Source organism: Manis pentadactyla, chromosome 5 (assembly GCF_030020395.1).
Source record: "Manis pentadactyla isolate mManPen7 chromosome 5, mManPen7.hap1, whole genome shotgun sequence".
Taxonomy (NCBI): domain Eukaryota; kingdom Metazoa; phylum Chordata; class Mammalia; order Pholidota; family Manidae; genus Manis; species Manis pentadactyla.
In genome coordinates, this window is record NC_080023.1 from 40,209,062 (window position 1) to 40,233,540 (window position 24,479).

At 36.7% G+C, this 24,479-nt stretch overlaps 1 protein-coding gene across 2 annotated transcripts in view; it reads right to left on the bottom strand.

Annotated features, from left to right (window-relative positions):
- Positions 1-4,820: 4,820 nt before the first annotated feature.
- CNGA1 (cyclic nucleotide gated channel subunit alpha 1) overlaps positions 4,821-24,479 on the bottom strand; it is a 63,725-nt gene continuing 44,066 nt past the window's right edge. Inside the window, exons 1-10 of one of the 2 annotated variants that reach the window (XM_057502195.1) lie at positions 21,298-22,202; positions 13,951-14,067; positions 13,089-13,205; positions 12,096-12,158; positions 11,127-11,162; positions 10,927-11,037; positions 9,556-9,663; positions 8,768-8,874; positions 8,456-8,650; positions 4,821-7,485 (exon numbers count right to left, since the gene is read on the bottom strand). In XM_057502195.1, the coding sequence (XP_057358178.1) occupies positions 6,071-7,485; positions 8,456-8,650; positions 8,768-8,874; positions 9,556-9,663; positions 10,927-11,037; positions 11,127-11,162; positions 12,096-12,158; positions 13,089-13,205; positions 13,951-14,067; positions 21,298-21,305 (2,277 nt within the window). In that variant the 5' untranslated portion in view covers positions 21,306-22,202 and the 3' untranslated portion in view covers positions 4,821-6,070. Of the gene's footprint in view, positions 7,486-8,455; positions 8,651-8,767; positions 8,875-9,555; positions 9,664-10,926; positions 11,038-11,126; positions 11,163-12,095; positions 12,159-13,088; positions 13,206-13,950; positions 14,068-21,297 lie in introns of those variants that run through there. The other variant, XM_036892574.2, reaches the window with a different exon arrangement.

Genomic DNA, 24,479 nt, shown 5'->3' on the forward strand with positions numbered 1-24,479 from the left:
TTTTAAGTCTTTCCATTCCCTTAATAATCATCTAGGTGTCAACAAAAATGTTTTTTAAGCATATTCTCTCAGCTTTTTTCTTTCTGGACTGGAGTCCCATGGTCCTTCCCCCACCATCATTTCTTCACATTACCCTTTTACTCATTCACTGGACACCATTCACCTCTAATAAAACATATTTAGGGTTCATGAAATGGAATACGTACATTTTTCTAAGTTCAGATGCCCCATGAGTTTCTATAAAGGCAAGAAAATGTTTCTTAAAACTTTGTAAGGAAGCCCAACCTTTTTTGTGATCTTTTTGTAATTCCTCACTGGGAATGTTACAAGCCACAAAACTCTTATCTAGACTTTTACTGCATTTGATTGCTTATAGCCAATCATTTAAAAATTATAATTTGAATTATTTTACCCCAAATGTACTCCAGTAGAATATATCTATACTGAAGGTCATCCATTAGTTTTAAGATCATGTTTAAACATGTTACGTATAATCAGTCCCATCAGGATCAATACATAGAGAATCTAGTTAATCCTACTGTTTATTGTATGATATCTCTTCTAAATCTCATATACAATTTAAACAATAATAATTGTTACAGCTTTTGGAAAGTTTAAATAAGTTATATTTACTGATTTCCTTTTGTCCACACATCTACTTCCAGCTCAAATGGATTATCTAGCTATGGCTTCCTATTTGAGAGGATAATATAATTTGAAGAGAGTAATTTTAACTGAGCTCAGCAAATGCTCAATCCACATTGCCAATATTAGTGTCATACTGTATTTGATCACAGATAAGTGTTTGAAATATAAATATCTACATTATGCATTTTCATATTTTTGTGACTTTTTACTACACTTTCTGAGCTGCAAAGAAACAACAGCTTTCTGGTTTGGTATGGATACCAAGAGAGCAGACCCCTTTTTCCTGGGTAAAAGGAAGAAACGAGACAAGGTCACCAGTGTTAAATCAGGAGAGGTCTAAATTAAAGGATTTAGGGATTTAGTATCAGTAAAAAAAAAAAACCTCCCATTTTTCTGTCACCAATGTCTTGTTTCTCCTTAATCAATGAGTTTCAAATGACCCATTATTTTAGACATAAAAATAAAGGTGCATAATCAAAGCAGATTTCATGTTACTTTATTGTGATATGCTTCTTTGGTAATTTTATGTATTTTGTACTCATTGGGCATTTTGAAATGATATCGCCATAGAGCAATGGAAATACCTACAATGTAAATCTATTAATTATCAGTATTCTTTGCAAACTAAGTAACTGGGGATAGTGGCTTGTTATGTTCAAAAATGAGTGGGAAAAAAATTACTTTCCTATTCTAGAGCCCCCAGGATAATGGTAAACAAATGTTCAGCCCTCATGCCCTGGGTGTCTCATCTGGCACTGTTTTTGCAGAGAGAAAGCAATGAGGCCATTGAGGGATGTCATGGAACACCGTGGATTTTGGTGCCACCAGGATACCTGTGCTCCTCAGCATCATGAATCTTTTTGTGACAAACCCAGGAAACAGAATCCCTGCTGTCTGAAGAACTAACTCAGGTAGCTTCTTGGACCAAATCCAACTGGCTGAAGCCCAGATAGAACCTAAATGAAACGAGGAGAAATTGGCAATCTGACAAGAAATCTGATATCAACTCTTTTTAAGGGCCCATGTTGTCAGGCTGATGAGTAATTTTGTGGCAAATCACTATTTTCAGAAGCCCAAAGGAATGCATTGGTGAACAAGGCATTCTTTCACCTCTAACTCAATCAGGAAACCAAGAGCCAGACATGAAATGTAATTCTAGAAAGTATTGTCTTGAATTTACTCAATATGCACTTGACTAGCTTAAAATGGAAACGTACAGGTAACAGGCATGTTATCACCACACAGAAATCCATGAAGCACTCCACTTGGTCCATGTAGGACATGTTGCAACCTTATAGTGGGGTGAACACTGAACAAGGGTCGAAAGTCCAGGATCTACCACTAAACTAGCTCTGTGACTTTATACTTAATTTCTGTACTCTTTTTTTCCTTCATCTGAAATAGCTCAAATACACTGGGAATTATAGACAGCTTATGTATATATACACATACACACATATATTTGTACCTAGGTTTTGTACCTAAGTTTGTCAAATCTGAACAGTTGAACTAATATTTCCTTAGATTGTTTTAAAAGAGAGAAGCTGTAAAGACAGTTGAAGTCCTATGAATTTCTCACTCTCCCTCCCATCCCCTTCTCTCCATGCTGCACACAAGTGACCGCTATTCTGATTTCTGCTATCATTTCCATGCCTGTCATTAAATTGTTACAACATAGGTACAGACCCATAAACACTATTTAGTATTGTGTTGTATGTTTGTAAACTTTGTGTAGGTGATATGTGTACATACAAGAGTGGGGCACAAATGAAAGGGTGACAGGCAAGCACCCAAGCCTCGCTGTTTGGCTTCTAATAATAGTGGTGCCACTTTCTTCCTGTGGGTCTTGGGCAAATTACTTAAACTCTCTGTGCCACCATTTCCTCATCTTTTAAACAGAAAACATAACGGAACCTATCTTATAATTTATCATGAGGATTAACTGCATTGACATCTTAGAAGTACTTGGGGCAGGGCCTGGTACAAACTAAGCACTATGTAAGTATTATGTTATTATCTCAAACATTTTGTAGTATCCCATTACATGAATAAATTCCAATTTATATATCTAGTCTCCTTTTGATAAACATTTGTTTCCAGTTCTTTAGTATTATAAGCATTCTTCAACATATCTCATTGTGCATATGTGCCTATTTTCTGTAGTGACTATACCTAAGAATGGAATTGGGCTCTAACAGATATTAGCATGTTGTTCCCCCATGTATAGTGAAAATTCCAACTCTCATTCAAAGTTCCAAATACTCTATATTCTCATCAATGGTAGTGTTGTCTGATCATCATTTTTGTATTTGGAAAATGAGGAAGCACCAACTAAATGATCTCTAGAGTCTTTTTTGCATTTTCTCTACTCTCTGATTCCCTCTCCTTGAACTTCCCTCTTTCTCCATTTACCTAGAGATTAACTAGGTAAATAGCAAATTATTTCTTCTGTAATAATTTGTAATTGAGTCTCTAAATCTGTTGTTTTGTATTTTATATTCTAAATGATATACAACTAGGACATCCATTAAAACAATTTCAGTAGTCATAAGGAAGACTATTACCTAAACTGACAGTGTCCTAGTCAGACATACTTCCAACATTGTTAAAACACATCAGTAGTTTTCAAACTTCTTCGATCAGTGGACTATTTTTAAAATAATAATATTACTCAATTTAAATATGAATGCTGCTTGCTCCTTTTCTGTTCCCTTCTGCTTACCTCTAGCACATATCTTACACACTGGTAAAAAGCTTTTTGTGATGTCTTATCATTGCTGCCTTGGTGAACTCCCTGAAATTAAACATATCATAATGCATCAAATTACCTTGCTACCTTACCCATTAAATTTGCATTTAACTCTTATTGAATGTTTTCATTTTAGATTGGTATATATTTTTCTGTACTAAAATCTTTTAGAAAATCCATGTTAGAATAAAAATTGCCCGTTGTTGCCAAAGAGCTCTGGTTTTACTACCTAATAAATACTATGGAGAAAAAAATACACAGCTTCAGATTTGAAAGTCATAATTATAGACCAACACTGCCACCTAATGGTAAGAAACTTAATCACATAATATTTCAAGTTGGAACAAGATTTTTAAAAATATATGCAAAATTTTGAAGTGATTGCTTCCTATGAAAACATTACATTACGATAGAGTTGGGGTGCAGAGTAAAACTTATCAGACATATTGGCAACACTAAGTGATTGCCTAATATTGAAACAGTTCGGTTTCTGCTCCTTCACAGATCTGCCATCTATGAGTCCCAAAATTCTCTTTCATCTCTTCTCAGGTGTACTTTAAACATCTTCAAAGGTCAACTAGCCCTCCTTTGTCCTTATGTCAAACCAGTCCTAGAATCAATATCTTAATTTATTAGTTCCAGACAGCCAACTGGAGTCTGCAATCAGCATGGAACATGGGTTGCTAAATGGTGAGCTCCTGCATTGGCAATCACACATTCCCAGTTTAGCACCCTATGAATCTCCCCAAAGCCACATGTTCCCTGTCTTTTTGAAAAGTTCCCTCATGAGTCTGGGACCGAGTTGAAAACTTCTGCATTACACTCCAGGTGTCTAAATGGAGCCCTCATGGCACCTGTCAGAATCTACACCTGGAGGAGTCATGTGAATGAAACTGGCTAAACCCTCCTTACCTCACGTCTTTAAACCAAGAATCTGCCACCTGCCTAATGTAACCAACCTGCAGACCTTTGGGTCAGAGCTCATCAAGTAAAAACCCTCGGATATGTCTCACCGAAATCGGACTCCAGTTACCTACCCTCCTAGACGCTGTGACTGGGGCTGCTTCTCCTTGGGAGCCAGCCCTGAGCCAGGAGTGTAACCCTCACTCGTTCCTGTCTCACCAAATATGAGTGGCCAGCAGCCTCTTTACAGTGTCCTAAAGGTTTTTATAAGAGGCAAGAAAGAACACAAAGGAAAGAATAAAATGTGGATGAAGAAGGAATAATAAGAATAAAGAGGAAAAGAAGCACTTATTATCTCAGGCAGAATCCATGTTATATACTACTTATGACTCACCCACTACAGGACTAGCCACTTCTGTAGTGAAGAAACATTTGCTGGCTAATACTGAAGAGAGGTAAGATGTAGAAGGGAAACACTAGGCTGCAAAGACATACTTCAGCCTATATTGAAGACTGTATACTTCAATAGATATTCTATTCATAGAGTAGAATAAATTCTACTAATATGCTGACTGAGGTCCATATAAATACCTCACATGCTAAATTCACAAGAAGCCATGTTAAGTCATATTGTTATAAGCAGGAATAGAAATTCATATCAATTCCAGTGATCTGTGTTAAGAAGAATTTTTTGAACCACATTTAGATTTAACAATAGACAGTTTTATGATTGATCAACAATGTTTTGCACGGCCATACACTTGGCATATAGTTCTCATTTCTAGAACCATCTTTCTTATTTATCCCATACATTAGCTAGATGCTCCTCAAGCTTTAATGTGAACATGAATTACCCAGGGGTCTTGCTTAAAATGCAGATTCTGATACAGTAGGTCTGAAGTAGTGACTGAGATTCTGAATTTCTAAAAATCTCATGGAGGTTCATAAAACTTTCAGGTCTCTTTTCTAACACTGCAATAATTACCTTTGTTAATCACCCACAATAGTGTTACCTCTATCCCTTTTTCTTATTGCTAGCTTGTCAGAGAAGGAAGACAGTAGCCAACATTGTCAGACCTTAATAATGAGAGAATTTTAAGAATTTATTATAAAATATTCCTACAACATTTTATGATGTTAATGCTACATACATATGTAGTATTAACATGATAAAATATTACTATGCATATATTTGTATAGTAATGTCATGCTTTTATCAGTAAAAAGTTTCTCTTGACTACCCTTCCTAACTCCTGGAGTACAATGATAAATGTCCTCGACATGACCTGAAGCTCTATAAGATCCTAAACTCCCTACTAAATTGCCAAATAAATAGTATTCATTAAAGTTTTAAGATTTATTTTACTTTATTGTATTCTAATTCTTTTTAAATGGTATCCCAAACACAATGTACATAGTAATTCCCAATTGCTTCTCAACAATGTAAATTGCCTGAAAGTGAGAGACACTTGTCCACTTTTATAAAGAATATTATATAAAAGAAACGTAACTGAAAAAATATCAGTAGATACAGATACTGTTAATCAGTTTGTATCTTTGCACATTATTCATTGTGAAAAATCCTAAGAGTGATGATTCTTTAATCCAAACTACCTCACACATGAGTGTGTGGGCCTCTTGCCTTGCACTATAGCACATTTTCCTTATGGAAAATTCTCCAACTGAATATTCCTCTTCTTCCAACATACAATAGCTTCAATAGCATCATCAAAAGGACCATGAGGCATGTCCTGGTTAATAACCAGCTTTTCAGTCCTGTGTAGAGTGTGGGGGCCCACTCTCAACTCCAAATCCTTCAATAGCTGAAAATTCTGTATCAGTAAGTGGTTTCAGAAATTTCTCAACCTTGGTTAGTCTTTGCTTCAGTTTCTGCTGCACTGACTCATACTCAGCCAGGATCCGAGCAAACCTTGTTTGCAGGAGGTCTACTGACCCCTCCATTCGGATAACCTTCTCTTCTAGATCTTTAGGATCACTTCCAGCATTTGCAATGTTTATATCCAATAGACCATCTTTCATTAAGATTTGCTTCCCTTTCTCTTCTAGCATACTTTTGGCATCTGGGTACTCAGTTAGAGCCTCCATGAGGTCATCTTTTGACAGACAGAACAGATCTGAGTAGCCAATGCTTTTAATATTGGCCGTTCTTCGATTGCCAGCTTTGCTACCTTTAATGTTAAGGATGCTGATCTCACCAAAGTAGCTGCCATCACTCAATACCACAAACTGAGTGATTCCATCATCTGCCACAACAGCGAGTTTGCCTTCCTTGATGATATACATCTCTCGTCCAATATCCCCTTTCTTGCAAATGTAATCTCCAGGACTGTAGACTTGGGGTTGTAATTTCAAGACCAACTCCACCAATAGACCAGCTTCACAGTCTGCAAAAATGCGCACCTTTTTTAATGTGTCTAAATGAACACTGATGGCAATCTCTGCTCTTAGTTTATCAGGTAGATACTTCAAGACTTCTCTCTCATCAACTGTTTTTTTGTTGGTCCACAGATAATCAAACCATTTAATAACTCTCTTTTCCATATCTCTGCTTACATTTCGAAAATGCATATATTGCTTGATGGCATCAATTCTTGCTTGAAATTCTGCTCTGGCTGCATTCATGTTGGAAATCATAGAACCTATGTTACCAACGATCGTAGCAAAAATTAACACTCCAATTAAGAAATCAACCACTACAAAAACATATTCAGAATCCTTCACAGGAGGTGGTGTTTCACCAATGGTGGTCAAAGTCAGTGTAGACCAGTAAAGGCTGTATACATATTTTCTAGCCAAACGGCCAAATTCAGGATCGTTAACATCAGGATAGACCCACGTATCATTTCCAAATCCAATAGCTTTAGAAATAGAGTAGTATACACATGCATTCCAGTGGATAATGATGATAATATACATAACAAGGTTAGAAATCCTGAACATATTTGGGTAGTTTGTCCTTGTTTCTGTTCTCTGGAAGAACTCAAACATTCGAGAGATCCGTAACAGTCTGTTTAATCTAATTTCTGGATAGCTCCATCCCAGAATAAAATACAGAAGATCAGTTGGTACCACTGATAGAGCATCAAGTTTAAATTGCAAGCTTGATTTATATATCTCTATAAGTTTATGCTTTTCCTTCACCAGCAATCCTTGCTCTAGGTAACCTAAAATAGAAAAACAATCAATTTAATGTTTTTGTTTTTTATGCCATTGTGAATTTTTCTAAAGGAATTCTTAATGAACTTTTCCAAGTTTAAAATAAGAGTTCATTTCCAATAAATATGCTTTCAGCAATCTAATAAGATATGAGTACCAATCAAGATATGGTTGTAGAAAATACTCCTTTTCAGAAATAAAAAATAAAACATTTTAAGTGCAAAAGTAAGAGATTATGTGCAATGTATACATGCAATGTGTGTGTGTGTGTGTGTGTATGTATATACCTTCAGCTTCACATCCACATAAAGCCATTCTTTTTATGAATAGTGTTATTGGGAAGCTCCTTGAACACACTAGCACTGTGCCTAATGCTTCTTGACACTCTCTTATCAGAATCCCAGCCCCACCCTTGAACCTTGCCCCACCTGCTTGCCTTGCCCCTTCAGTGTGAAGCATAATCGTCCTTTGAGGCTTTGTTGTCATCTCTCCTTCTTGCCCCCTAGGCTTCCTTAGACATTTGGGATCTTCCCTTCTCCTATGCTGCTACCAAGGGCCCTAGAATTTCAGCTCTCTGATACACTTCACTAGGGGAAGAATTTGTTCCTTTTCCTATACTAGCTACCAGAGCTGTGAATAGGACAGAACAACTGGAGTGCACTGATATTTAGAGAATGTTCTTATTTTACATGATTCTTAAAAGTTATACTCTGTATACACTGGTTACCTTTGCATATGCAGAGCAGTGTAGAAACAATGAGCTTGTACCTATTTGCTTATCTTATCAAGATAAGAATAACCTATCAAGAATACTTAAGTAGGAAGCTATCAGATCCTGACCCCTGGTCAACAGTGCTTCAGCATGAACCACAAAGTTAAGGATGTGTGTCCTATTTCATATAAAATTTCTAGTACAGCTGTCCTATGCAATATTTCCCCCCATGTTTTTTCAGGTAGACTCTGTTAGGTAGTAATTACCCTTTCCCCACAGAGCTGGTGGAATATTTCTGTTCTCTTTATTCCTCTTGCCTGGCATAAACCCAGTGAACAGGATAATGAAGAAAAACCACCAATCCACATTCAAAAGGTTGCCTAGTAACATCCTGCAGAACCAGCTGCAGTGATCAGAACCTGTGGGTGTATATATGGTACTCCTTTCAACAGGGCCTTCTCCTCTAAAACAGATTTTTATGAGCCTATTTTGAAGAATATGTGAATTAAAAAATTTCAAATTATATTACAGAGATAAAAGTATGAAATTGAAAAATATCCAAAACTGAACATATTTACCTGTTCTTGTTCGTACAAACATATCGAGAAGATAGACTATATCTGATAAGTAATCAAAAATGAGCCAGTATTCTAGGTAATCAGACTGAAGTTCATCAAAACACGCTCTGTAAAAGAAAAACTTATGTAAATAATGTGAAATGGGGGTAAAGTTAGGTAAAAGTCTTCTTTGTATAATTTTTCTCATGATGGTAAGTATAACACAAAGCCTGGGAGGGGTTCTTAGGGTCCATTTAATCAACCTTGGCTTTCCCAAATCTGAGCGGTTGGATTTAATTTTCTCACACTTCTGAATTTCAACATTCTTTCCATTAGACTAGTCAGCTTTGTAAAAACATCAAATAAGAATAAATGGCCTCAATCTAATGTCAGAATACATTGGGTAATACACCATGATAACCATGTTCATATTGACTGTGCCCAAAATGCTTCAGGAAATTGTGCTTGAAGCTGGATGGATGAGATATTTATTGCTTAAGAAATAGGGAACCATAGAACCACTTGGGAATCACACATCTTGTTCTAGAGGAACCTAGATCCTTGATCTTTTTCTACTCTTGGAAACATTTTTTCTTGTAGGTCAAGGAAAATATCAAGTTTCTCCCAAAGTTCTAGTTAAACAATCTAGCAATAAAGATCTTAAAGGTATCCCTTCCACCCCCTGTATACTGGAAACATAATTGATTTCCAAGTATATTGGGAACCATAGTACCTACTCCTAATATTAGGAAAACACACTGAGAATAATGTAGCCTCTCTTTACAACCTGTGGTAGAGAAAGGAGGCACCTTGCAATAATCATTGTCCAGTTGTACATAACAGGTAAGGTGATGCAAAACAGCCACTGGTAATATATGTTTCCTGAAGGATCGATAACCTTGATTTCTTTCTTCACCCTACCAACAATTAGAAAAATAAAGGCGAAGGTTACCAAAAATCAAGAACACTTGTATTTCACATATCAAATATGGTTATGCCCATCAGTCACAATTCATAAAATTGAAATAGGCTGGAGAAGCTCATTACACAGCGGGATGACTTATCATAAGAAACTGGTTATTATGGGGTAGGCTGTTAAGTTACTAGTCTTACATTAAACCATACATTAGACTTTTCTTAGAGCTCTGTTCTAGTATAATGCTGCAGACATCTATCACTCCAGCCACAAAGAAGGAATCACCGTACAGATTAGGTCAAACTCTGAATATTCCACAGACCCCTTTGGTAGGTTACAGGTGGTGGGAGAATGCTGGCCTTGCCACCAACTCCCAACCAGGTAACAAAACAACCAGAAACTACACTATGAGGAGGCCCTCATGGCTTCCTTCTCATCTCTATGGAAAGAAGAATACAGTACAATCCAATAAAGAGTGCTTGTTAATGAGAATGTATGAAGGGTTAAGAGAGGCAAGAGAGGGAAAGAGGAAAGGAGAAAGAAAAAGTATCATCAAAGGGAAATTAAAATTTTTTTTCTGGTATCAAGTCTATATATTTAAGGACTTTTACCTTTACACAAACTTCAACAATTTCTTACAGGTACAAATAATCAAACCATTGTCTGATAGAGAGTTTTCTTCAAGTAAGTTTAGAAAACAATTTTCCCTTTAATAAAAAAGTGAAAAGATAGCTTTGACGATATCACTTGGCCTTAGCCTCGTGACATTCTAACTCTCAAATGTTTGCTTTAAAAAGGCTCTTTCAAATGGCCAATGTTCTGATAGCATTTGTATTGCTCTCAAAATTAGACATGGTTCTTATAATGAGACTTCATTGCTTTGAACTATTTCCCATACAGTATGTATTACTCAGAAGTGTTAATGAAATTACTAAATTTCTATTTCAATTTAAAAAACCAATGGTAAGATCTTAGGAACCCAATTCTCCTTGGAACCTAAATATCTCCCAGTGGTAAGTGTATCTTCACAACGCTTGAGGAATGGAATTAACCATAACATTAAAACTTCTTCATGAGAAAGTGAAGAATAAGGCCACCGTTGCTAATTTTAAGGAAATCAGAAAACATATTTTAATTTACATTTGACAGCAATTCATTTAGTCTTTATACAGGGCATCTTTACTATAAACTTTCAGGAAATACTCCCTGTAACCAAGCCCATCTCAGATTCGTACCTAATTTTAATGCCAGTAAAAATACTTACTCCTCTCTCTTATCTTTGCCTCCCTCCTCTTTCTTTTTCTTCTCTTTCTCTTTCTCTTTCTTCTTTTTCTTCTCAGAGTCTTTTTTGTTTTCACTTTTACCATCTGACTTGCTGAAAAGTGAGTGATGCAGTTAGTGATAAAATACCAAAAGGTGACAGGCAGAAAAACGTGATGTCATTCAGGAAAAAGTCTAACTTACCTCTTCTTTTCTTTTTTCTTTTTTCCCTTTGGTTCTCTAAAGGAGAAACAATATCTTTGTCACATAACCAAATTACATTCTGACTTCCATTTTTATTTACTTTCTTGTCCATTGAGCAAGAATTCTGGCTCTTGTGTTCACATACCTGTCCCCATGCTCAAGACCGGAAATCTGGTTTCATAATGGAAAGTTCTACAAGAAATGGACACACACCCAGAGGATTTGAGCAGTGCAAGAAATTGCTGCATGAACGTGATGGCGCACAGGACTCAGGCCCTCACCTGCCAAGAGTGTTGGTTGTCAACAGCTCCGTTTCCTACTCCCTTGGCTGGCCCTGGCTAAAGGAAGCCTCCATATTCAAAGTTATGCCCCCTTTCTAGGGGCAGTCCCCATCCAATGACTGTACATAGGTATAAAGGCCCAATCCTACTGCCTAACTATGGGACGACTCTGAAGGGTTATCCCCACTCCAGAGCTCCCCGTGGGATCATAGGGCATATCAGCTCCATTCTTGGGAGGTCAGCTTCACCCTCCCTTCAGTCCTGCTCCCCTAATTCCCTTCTGGGCACAGTTCCTGAGAGCACTGCCAATGATCCTCCGCACACAATCCTCCATCTCAGAGACTGTCACCTGGGAAACGTGACCTGACACAAATTCCTTGGAATGGGGAGGATTAATGACATTTCACTGATTTTTGTCAGTCACCTGTCCACAAGAATGGGCAATTATATGTCTGCTATGGATGCTATGGACATCTGTAGCATTCAAATAATACACACAACATACTGTCATTAATACGGGTAGCCACATTTTTCAGAAGTAAGTAACCAAATGATGAAATAATAGAATATTATTGCCAATGTATTAGATAGAGTTTACCTAAAAAATGTCAGGTTCAGATATAATCCTACCTTTTTACTGGTTTTCTTTAAAAACAAGGCTTTGGTTTTCTATTGCAAATATACTTACTTCTCCTTATTGCTGCTGTTGTTAATGTTGAAAAGTGCAATGGTACCAGGCAGGTTCTGCTCCCTGGGAAATGAAAAAGTGCAGGGAAATCATAACAGTCACTGTCTGTATAATGTCCATGGTAAGCAAACAGTCATAAAGAACAAATTCTTTTAAGTTTCTACCCATTACTAACTAGTGTCTAGGTTAGTTTTAAAAATATAGAAGCTCCATGGAGCATGAGTTGCTGAATATCAGTGCCATGGACCAAAGTAATTAGTAAATGCCTATTAACAATGCTCACAACAAAAATCAGCATCCTCTGTGGCCTTGAGTAAGTCAACTTAGATGCCAGTAACTCCCAACAAGAGATCTAAGACTTAGATTATCAGTGAAGATAGGCAGGTAAGAAAAGAAATAAAAGCAGTGGGAAAAGAAATAGGAGAGAAAAAAAAGGAGGGAGAAAAAGCAGAAGACAAATAGTAAATAGGATGGGAACCTCTGATATACACTAACACACTTCTTCTACATGTTCAGAGTTACGTGTGTGAAGTTTGTTTCCGTGAGTGTTTTATTTCCTACCAAGGATTTTTAGCTTTTCTCTTCTAGCTACTCACTCCAGTGTTCTACTTCCTCGAAAGTAGGGTCAAATGGGATGAAGAATGTCAACCCCTCTCACATACAATTGTTCAGGCCCCTAGAAGAAGGATCAGAAAGAAGGAGGAAATCAGAGAGGCCTGGGGCATGAAGTTTCTTAAGCCACAGGTATCAAGGAAAATGATCAGCAAGTGTTTATGACTTGGAGCCTCATGCACATGAATGATCCTCAGGCTGTGGTAGTTGTCTGAGAGGAGAGGGGTGAGGAACGGAAGTAGCAAGTTACCCCTGAGATCTTGCATAGTGGCTGGATAGCAGGGCATTTGCCAAGACCACTATGTGGGAGAGTAGAATACCTTTCTTTCATCTAAATAATAGTTTAAAACCAGATACAGAGGAATAGATCATACTGCTCACCTCTGTGATGATCGCCCCCTTCTGTGTGAATTATTTCTAAAGGAATCACTTGTGCGGGGGGTTTCACTCTCTGATTCTTCAAATATAGAGGCACTGTCATCATCTTCAGAAAAGGAGCTACAGTCCAATAGGACACAGAGACGAATTAGAGAAATGTTTTAAACTGATATGGAGGAACAGCATTTCTCATTAGGGGGCCACGGCCTCATCTATTCTCCTTCCCACTCAAACTAACACATAGAACAGCTTTTAATTAGAGTGAAATGAGAACTGTACAAAATACACAGTATTAGAAAGAGTACACATACAATTCAGTAAAATGCATGAGTTAAAAAATTGCTTTCGAGGTCTTCCATATTTCTATTGTTTGATGCATTGGTTAATGTTAATATTTATCAAATAGAAAGTATGATATCTGTGCTTTAGGTCATATTACATACTTGTGTGAACTAACCTGTAATATACTTCCTTCCACCAAAAATTCTAACTACATTTATGCACATTCTATTCATTTCTAGGGTAACTACTTTAAATTACACTTTTAAAGCATGTTAACATTTCACACTCTATATTTTTCATATTTATCTACAGCATTGTTATCCCTTTAGATTTGAAATGTCTCATGAGGGAAGACCTTGCCAGTGACTAAGGAAATACTTGGCATAGATGCTTCTAAATAATGCCAACAGTAATATCTATGTTCATTTGTTAAGTTATGCTGTTCCAAGTATGAACAAATTCCCTTAAGTAAATAAATAAAAAGATCAAGTTCACAAATTAAAAGTTAAACTGAAATTAAGCCTACTTAAATTTAAGAACTGTGGCTGGTATTAACAACATATGGAAAAATGCACGGATTTACCTGCATGCTCCGTTTTCCATCCTTCTTATTTCCTTTTCAATTTCTGGTACAACCACATTGGGAATGTTTACAAAAGAGTGCTGTGTATTGATAGTATTTCTCTTCATGGTTAGTTGCCTGAAGAGAAAGAAGTCTTATTATTAAGAAGATTTATATATATATATATATATTTTGTATACAATCAAAAAGTTTCATAGCAATCTTATTTCCGGTTATATGTAGGAATTATTCTTTAATAGAATACAAACATATTTTAAGCCCTTAATCACCACTAGCCAGTTCTTCGTGTGTTCTTTTTAATTCAAGAATACACCAGAGGTATAGAAAATTTTTTTTTATAATTTTGGATTTACCTGAGCTTTGAAATATTCAGACAATGTAGGTGTAGGGTAAAACTATAGGGACCTCACATACACATCAAACAATTAGGTAGCAATAAAAAGTAGTACAATAAAATACTAAATGGGTATAATAAGTTGTGATTTCAGAAAAACAGAGTCTCGAGTGGTATTCAGACTTCGGAGTAAGGATGCAATGGATACATATTTTTAGCAAGTCCTCTAAATTATTCTGATACAGGTAGTGCTCAGCTTTCCATGCTAGTTCAGCCATCAGAACAACAGGAATGAAGAGATCTTGATTTCCCTAGAGTGCATCTGACCCAGCGGCATGTTCAAGCCCAACTTCAAGCTCTTCCAGACACGTACACCTACACGAACACGTTCACAAACACACACACCTTCCAGTGAAAGGGGAACGGCACGCAGGCGCTCTGGCTCTTCTGCTTCCTGTCTCCTGAGGACACCACTGCGCTCCCAAAGGGCACCAAGCTTATGGCCTGGTCTGGGGTGAGCCGCTAGCTGCCGCCTGGAGCTTCGAGATGGTCCTGGTGGGCCTACACGGTCTACCAGCGTGCGGGTACGGCCACCGCTCTCCGGCTAGCACGGAGCCCAACATCCTAGCCCCGCTGTCCCAGCGACCAGGCTTTGCGTGACGCGCCCTCCTACCCACGGTTGGGCAGTCACAGCGCTGCGCTCGGGGATTCCACCCACGCGAGTGCTCCTCCGAACCTGCCCGCAGGAGATGCCTGACGTCCAGGAAAATCCCCCGAGATGGGCGCTGATGTCATCCCAGCCTCCCACCTCCCAGTCCAAAGCTCCTCACTAATAAAAGTGCCAGGTGTCTACAGAAAAACAAAAGGGGGTGGGGGGTGGGGGGAACAGTATCTGGTCACGGCCTCCAAGAATAGTGCCACAGTTTCCCAGCTCCTGTACTGAGGGTCAGCAGGCCATGGTCCTGCTGGTGAAGAAGCAAAGACGGCCAGTGTGCTGAGAGGATGACCTCGGGGAGCAGGACAACTTCCACACTTGCGCTTCCGCTTTACCCTGTTGGCTGGTCATCTGTCCACCTCATTCCCCACCCCACAACACACACCCGCAATAAACACACCTGGACTGCGCTCCAGGTTTTTATTATATGGCTTGGGGATTTCCCCTTGTTATTTTCTACCACTGAGTTCTGAGTTTTGTCAGGAAATTCACTTTTGTTATTAACAAAATAGAAAAGCAAAACCAAAAAAACTAAAAACTCATTTGATGTGGGAAAATGTATAAAACATCCTTTATTGTTTAAAGTAAAATACATTAAAGAATGACTTACATTTCATAAAATGTTAAATCTTCAGGTGAGGACAGCAATAAATAGTGCTCTTTTATCTCATCTTAGTTTTGCAATAACAAATGAAAATAACTAACAGCCAGTAGTCACTAAATAGTAAAGAGAGAGTTTTCTTAATGTTTGTTACACTGTACATATATTGTAAAATATAATTAAAGTAATTTTTGCTAAGAAACAACCACTTTTTAGGAAACAGATTGCTCCATTGACTCATTTTCAGGACCAGAATGGATGTGATTATTCTTGTTGTATTTACAGCATGTTGACTTCCTATCATCCTCAGTGAACATTCTCTCTGAGAGCCTCATGCCTTATGACTAGGACAGGGAGAACATATGATTATTTCTTTCATCACAACACAGAAAAAATTATGTGGGTGAAAGATTAAACAATGACAGAAACTATTATCCAATATTGTCAGAATAAACCAAGTTTTGCTTGGACCTGAAGAAAAAAACATCATTTCCTTTATACTATAATTTCTTGTTGGCCTAAGTATTAAATATTGGAAAAAACATAGTTTTTATTACATAATCACTTGTGTAATACACACCCTCTCTAGAAAAAAAATACAGAAAATATAAATACAAAAGTAAAGATACTCAAAATTCCACTCCAGAACTTATAATTAGTTATGAAAATAATACCCCCACCATAAAAGGTTTCCTTTTTCACATTAAAATTTTTATCTACCTCAAATTTATTTTGGTGTAAGGTGTGAGGTAGGGATTAACTTTACATTTTCTAAATGACTAGCCAATATTCTAAATATCACTTAATAATCAATAGTCCATCTTTTCCTACTGATTTGAAATATCATCCTAAACTTCCTTTGTCAATTATTTACCCTTATGTTTTCAAAAAGGTTTTCTACATATAGGTCCTGCAATTTTATTAATTCCTAGATGTTTCATATTTTTGTTTCTATTGTCATTTAGTAGGATAATTTTCCCTTGATGTAATTTTATCTCATTGCTTTTTCTGTGTCATAAATTATTTTTCCTTTATTTTGAAACCAGCCACCTTAGCTGACCTTTGCAAAAGTTTCTAATAGTTTCTATCTCTAATAGTTTTTCTGTTTCTATCTCTAAAGTAATTTCTGTTTATACGAATATAATCATAATCCTTACACAAATTTATTATTTTCTTCTTTTTAAAGAGGTATTTAGCATTGATCTCTAATGACCTTGACTAAAAATTCTAGAACGTAATAAGTAACAGTGGATATCCTGATATCCTAAGTCTTAATGATACTTAGTATGGTTTTTGGCTTTATGAGAATGTTTTTAGAGTTTCACTTTTAAGCATAATGCAAATTGTTGGTTTGAGAGAGAGATTTGATGCATGTTAAGAAGTCTCCATTTATTCCTATTTTACAATTTTTTTAAATTAGAAATTGGAATGAATGATGATTTTCATTAAAGACTCTCTTGTTTTATAGAAATAATCATATTTTTCCTTGTAATTTTTCCCATTAATATGATGAGCTATATTGATAAATTATTTTAATAGTTACAGAATAAGCTGCCTGATTATGGTAAGTTCTTCTCATATGCTATTGGATCCTAGCTGCTAATCTTTTATTGTGAATTTTTCATTAAAATATTTGCATTATCTGTTTTTAATAGTCATTAATTATTGATTTTTTCACATACTTTTCAACTCTTTTCATATCACAGGATTGCTAACAAGACATCTGAAAAGAACCAAAAGATTCTTCTTTAGAGAGTTCATTGCTTTGCTGTCCCAAATATGAATCCTTAAATCAAAATTTGTCAAAGGGAAACAATTGTTTTTAGAAAGTAAGTTTCATTTCAGCTTTCATATTTAGTTGAATCACAAAAATTCCTCACTGAAATGAGGATGTAAAAAACTGAATGAAGATAAAGCAAAGCAAATGATTGAGAAAAATCTCAGGGATAACTCAGGCAAAATTAATTTGGAGCATGAACTATGAATGCACAGGAAGCTATCTACCTATTGATTGACCTCAGACTCTAATGGGTCCAAAACCTGGCTCTACCACTTACTAGTTGAATGAATTCAAGAGAGTTTTTTAACCCTAGTAAACTTCAGTGTTCATATCAATAAAATTACAATAATAATGTCTTTTATACCAAATAACAGACGAGATAGGCTGTGTATCCATACACACAAACCCATACATAGAAATGTAATTAACCATGTAGTAGTGGTTCTGTAAATTTAGTAAGAATGTTACCGGTGAAGCTTGTCTAAAATGCAGATTCCAGGGCCTTGCTCTCAGAGTGTGCATGAAGTATGACAGAGGGTACATGAACTGCAGTTTTATCAAACACCATAAATAATTCTGTTTGAAGTGGTTCTTGAATCACACTTAAAGAAACACTACTCTATGCTACTGGCCCTTGGTGCACTACCCCATTCATATTTGTATTTCTGAATACAGTAGTGGGAGCAATAAAATAATGGTCAGGAAAGACTTCAAAGTTGCTGCTACCTCTCTGACATTCCAGATCAATCTGAAATCTTTAGGATCAGTTTTCAAAGACAACATTCTTGAATGACTATTACATCAAAAACTCAACTTCATAACTTAAAATGAGAAATATAGCTTTAAATTTCAAAAATAATCATTGAAATTCACTATCTTAATAGAAAAAGATGAGAAAAACCATGTGATCATTTTAGCAGATGTAGAAAAGGCATTTGACAAAAGTCAACACATATTTATAATAAAAACTCTTAGCAAACTACAAATAAAAGAGAATGTCCTCAACCCAATAAAGAACATGTACAAAAAACCTACAGTTAACATCATACTTAATGGTGAAAGACAGAACATACTCCCCCTGAAGTCAAAAACAAGGCAAGAATATTCTAGAGGTATTCAGTATTGTACTAGAGGTTCTAGCTCTTGCAAAAGCCAGAAAGAAAAGAAGAAATAGAAAGAAGAGAGGAGAGGAGAGAAGAGAAGGGAGGAAGGGAAGGAAAGGAAAGGAAAGGAAGAAAGAATAGGCATCCATATTAGAAAGAAGTAAAACTATCTTTGCAGATGACATAACAGCATATGTAGACAATCCTAAAGAATCTAAAAAAAAAAAAATTAGAACAAATAAGTGAACCAGGCAAGGATACAGGATAAAAGTCAATGTAAAGAATTAATTTTATTTCTGTATATTAGCAATGAATAATTAGAAAATGAAATGAAAATGAAAAAATATGCATGCCAAGTAGTTAATGTCTATGTCCATTCAAGAAATAAATGCCATGTACAAAGCTCTCTGTCAGATGGCTGTAAGAAAGAAACTCAAAGGTGGCTATGGCCCCAAAGAGCTTACGGTCAGTAGTGGCGAAAAAGACAAGAGCACTACATTGAACAAATCTTTGGGGACCCATAAAAGGAGCTAAAATAATTATTCATAAGTATTAGTCATCTCTTCAATTTCTGAGATTATCTTTTCTTTGTTTCAAAATTAGTGGATATTTTAATAGTTACATAGCTGCAATAATACTATTTCTTTTTTAATTCTAGAGGATTTTTAAAAAAGAAAAGAAAAATCCTTTTCAGCTCAGTAATGAAGAGAGGTTCACAAGGAAGATGGCACTGTACAGAAGCATGGTCTATAAGCAGGGTCCATGCAGGAAAACAGCCAAATCGGATGGTTCAATAGAGATAATTTAATGCAGAGAATTAATAAAGGTTTTGGAAAACCTAAACAAAAAAATGAGAAAATCCAGAGAAGAGCAATAACAGGGCACTGCTACCACTCCTAAAGCAGGAGACATAGAGGGAGTGGGAGCTTATGAGAGCCTAAAGACAGGGCTGCCAGCCTGCAAGAGGGAACCTCTGTGGGAGATGCTTCAGGAAGCATCTCTTCCACCCTCCATCTTCCACTAGTCTCTCAGTGACTGGAACCTAAAACAAAGCAACGGAGCCTGGGAAATGTAGGTTGCAGGGAAAAGTGGACAAGGATCTAAAAGCAAACAGAAAATGAGGGGTATATGTGGGTAGGATTTAGCAGGAGGAAACGGGCTACTGAAAAGACCTTTCTTTCTTGGTAAAGGGACTTCGTGAAAAAAGTCACAGAGGTGGGAGAGGAAGCCTGTCAGAATAGAGCTTCATCTGGTTTAACTGGAGGACACAGAAAGTCATGGGAAATAGGTATGAGGAAGTATGATGATTTTGTCAAAATCGGTGTTCATTCCTCATTGCACAGGAAATAGTCACTGAAGATTTTAAGGCATGAGAATGACATCATCCCAATGTACTTTAGGAAGATTAATCTGGTAGCAGAGTACAGGATAAATTGGATTAAATGCATTATAAATCCTTGCCATGGAGTCTCAGCTTGGCCCTTAGTATTACTCATTAATCCTCTTCCTATATTCACAGAAGCTATTCCAAGCCTCCTCCATTAGTCTAAAGCCCTACTTCCAAACCCATTCCCCACTTTACTAAACCCTAGCTACACTGTTCTGTTCACAGATAAAAATTGCTGGAGGACTGAGCCAAGCCTTAGTTACCAGCCAGGACCCCATGGCACCTAGTGAAGAGGTTGGCACCGAGCAGGCACATGGAGAATGACTGCTGAATTCACTTAGGGTCTGGGGGAAGAGTCCGAGGCAGTCAGAAAACTAAAATAGACAAGAGAACGGTTTTGTGACTGTAGTCCTTCCATTCTAACCTACTTTCTTCCATTCTCCTTTCCCTCCCAACAAAAATATTTATTCAACACCTACTAGCAGCAGAAATGTGCTAAGTGCTATGAATACAGCAATTAATAACATATATGATACATCCCTTCAAGAAGTGCACGCTATAGTTAATGAAACAGGTAAGGTATTTATTAGATAGCAACATTTTTGAAGGAGGTTTTCCTGAGAGTCCCAACAGAAAACAAAGGCACACTTAAAATGGGATGATTCCATAAGGGGTTTATTTCTAACCAAACCATATATAAAGGTGCTAGTATAAGGGAACCACAAAGCATAACAAACCTGGGCTAGTAGCCACCATTTAGTCACCACTCTTGGGCTTCAAACAGAAGCTGAGGGAGTGGTCACCAAGCCTGGAGATACATAGAGTAATTTACCAGCAAATTTAACCACTGAAGAACACAGCCAGCACCAGGCAGGCCCACAGGAAGGACACCACCAGAGGACTCAAAACCCTACCACCTGCCAATCTCCTGCTGGAGTTCCGTACAAGACGACCTCACACAGCATGGATGCCTCCTTACAGGGCCATTCCCTCCTCCAGAATACAGAATGGCCAAAGGGTGTGTTATGGATTGAATTATGTCTTCCACAAATGATATCTTGAAGTCCTAACCCCAGTTCCTTAGAATGTGACCTTCTTTGGAACTTGGGTCTTTCTAGAAGTAATTAAGTTAAAATGAGGTCTTTAGGATAGACCCTAATCCAATACGACTGATGTCCTCTTAAAAGGGGGAAATTTGGGCACAGAGACACACACATGGAGGGAAAAGGGGTGAAAGAGATGAGGGAATGGATCCTGGTCTCCTTTGCTTTGGTACTATCCCAAACTCTTCATTAAAGTCCCCTTCCCCAACTCCTGTCACTTTCTTCCAACCCATAAAATCCTGCTGTAGCAAGTCAGGATTCTAAGAACCCTCAAATTTAATGATCCTGTGGCCACTAGAAAGGCATCATGCATGTGGATCTCACTTTTTCATCAGTCGGTAGTTAAGTTCAGACCATGGAAGCTCCTAAGCACTGTAGCTCTGTCTGCTCCAGCAATTGTTCTTCACTGTGTCCTTCCATCTGTAGTAGTAGTGCTGCAGACTGTATAGAAAAAAATCAGTAACATGTGCAGGCCCCCATCCACCGTCCTGCACTGCTGTGGACAGAAGTGCTTGTACTCCCACCCATTCTCTTCCATAAAGTTCAACCTTCACTTCCACTCAGGTATCTCCCAATCTCACATCTCCAGTCCTGACCATCTTCCTCAGCTCCTACACTACATTTCATTCATTTCCAAGCATGTGAATTCCTTCTTATAGCCAAGCTCCTTTGATTTAAATTCTGAAGCATCCATTTCGGAGCTCTGTGTCCAGTGTGTCCAAGAATGGACTCACTTCTTTCCCTGTCAAACCAGGCTCTTCATCCTGACTTTACTATGTTTGTTCCCAGAATCACATTTCTTTCATTCACTTCAATTCACTGAAAACTTGGATTTAGTTATCTATGACTCTTCCCTTCCCACCCAGTCATTCTGGCAAGTTTTACATATTCTGTTTTGTAATTGTTCTTGCCTGCACTCCCACCTTTTCATTCTTCTTACCATTAGGATTCATCAGGTGCTTGATACCCCTTGTCTTTGACTAAGCTTTTTAGCTGGTTTAGTCACCTTCTCTCCAATGCATTTATTACCTTCCCTCCAATGCATCCTGCAAAGTACTCCCAAATTAATCTTCTTAAGGAGCATATAATATTATATTCCTGTTCTGAAACCTTCAAGATTTCACACTTGTCCACTAAATTATTATCCTTTCTTCTGCAACAAAAGAATCCCTATCTTCCCTTCTCCTTTCCTCTTCCTTTCTTCTTACCCTTTTATTCTTTCCAAAAAGATGTCCCATTGGATGAAATACTATGTAGTCATTAAAAATAACTAGGCATTTCTATATGAGCAGACACTGGGATACAGTATACTACTAAATAGAGAAAGAAAGGATATGTGTGTGTGTGTGTGTGTGTGTGTGTGTGTGTGTGTGTGTGTGTGTGTGTGTACTGAGAAAGAGATGGAATAAGAAAGTATGATTACCTGCCTCTGAAGAAGGGAAACAGTGGATGGAGCTGAGCAATAGGATTAGAAGGGGAAATATTTTATATTTTTTTAATTTTATATCATGTAAATTAATTACTTAATGGATATGCATAGTGATCCCCATTTCAAAATGCAAAACATTTTATTGTCCAGATTTCTACCACTAGGAATAAACATTAACTTAAAAGAATATTAACTTTGTCTCAAAAGACAAAATGTGTTTCCACATCTCTTATGGCATGTCAAAAACATTAAAACTTCATACCTAAAGTTAGAGCTCTTTATCCCAATCCCATCCTTGTCATCCCCCTTTCCTACCTCCCCAGAAGCAGCCACTACTGTAAGTTTGGTGTCGACCCTTCCAGGCTGTTCTCCATCCTTTTACATACCTACATAAGCATGCATAACCAATGTATAGTGTTCAACATGTTTTTTAAATATATAAAGCAGTATTTCTATGTGTAAATCTGCAACCTGCTTTTTACACTCAAAATTATTTTTTGAAATTTATCTATGCTAGTATAAATAGAGCTATTACATTTTATAATATTCTTTGTTAATATTTTTGCATATATAAAGTTGTTCCTTTTTCTATTTGTATTTATTAATGAAAAATTGGTGGTTCTTTCCAGTTTTTGGCTAATATGGAAAGTATTGCAATAAAAATCCTTTGCATGTCTCCTTAGACACATGTGTAAAAGTGGTCTTTATGTATATATCCAGAAGTGGAATTGTTAGTTCTAGTTTCAATATATTACAGCCAGTCAAATTGTTGCCCAAGGTTTACATCATTGTATATTGTACTAGCCCTATACAAATATATCACTTCCCCCACACCATGACCATCTCTTAATATTGTCAGATTTGTAAGGTTTTCCCCAATTTGATGAGTGAAAATTTATTGTATTATAGTTTTTGATTTGCATTTACTAGTGAAATTGGACAAACTCTCATGTGTCTGTTAATCATTTGGATTTCTTCTTTGTGAATGTTGTATTTGTTATTTATACACTGCTTGTTTAGATGTTTATATTCTTGGTCCATTTTTTTTCAGTTGGGTTTTTCTATCCATTCAACATTTAGCACATCTTTAATAAACGTCCAAGTATTAGACATTTTTATTATCCTCCAAATGTATATCTACTCCTGGTCCTCTGACCTTATTAATTGCACTTAAATTTTACCTTTCTGAAATAAGCATAACGTTCTGCCATCTATGAATGTCATTTGTGTACTTTACTAACCTGTCAGTCCTTTGAATCATATAGCAGCAGATATTGTTTTACCAGTTTATGGCTTCCAACAAAGCAGTCCAACTCCCATGATCTTATTTAACTATCATAACAACTGTGTTGTGATTTACAATAAGCTGTATTATGCCACCCAAAGGGTAACAACTTCTAGACAAAATTGAGAACTGAATTGAGGAATTCAGTTTGTAAGGCTGGCAGAGTACACAAACTTTAAAGCATCATCTTTAACAAGCACAGTTACATATTATGCAACTCAGAGGACCCATACCACTTAATGATTTGAAGATAGCCAAAGCTGATTCAATGTATATAAGGATTCCTGCATGTTAGTGCTTTCTTGAGTGGAATTTTGAGTGAATGTTCCAAAATACTGCTATAAATGATTTTTATATTTTTGTTTTTATATGATTTTTATATTTGTTGTTTATACACTGCTTATTATATTGGTACTAAAAAGTAAAATACATACATTTTTTAAAATAAATGATGCTTTTCTCCACTAGGGCAAAGCTTTTCTAAAGAAGGTACTATAAGCTGCCGATGCAACCACTAAAATTCAAGCCTCATAAAACAGTCACTAAACTGTACATAGGAGCTACCTCAGGACAGTAGATCTCTGTACTGTTTGACTTTTACACAATGAGCATGGGTTAATTTTATAATAAAAGGACAACAAATTTTGATTTTTTTCTCAAAGGAACATTGTTTAACAACTTACAGATATGTTCATGGTATAGTGTCAACTGGAAAAAGCAGATTGTTAAGCAATATTTCATAGTATCACCTCATTTTACAAAAAAGTCATGTAAATGTGCTTTGAAAGGATA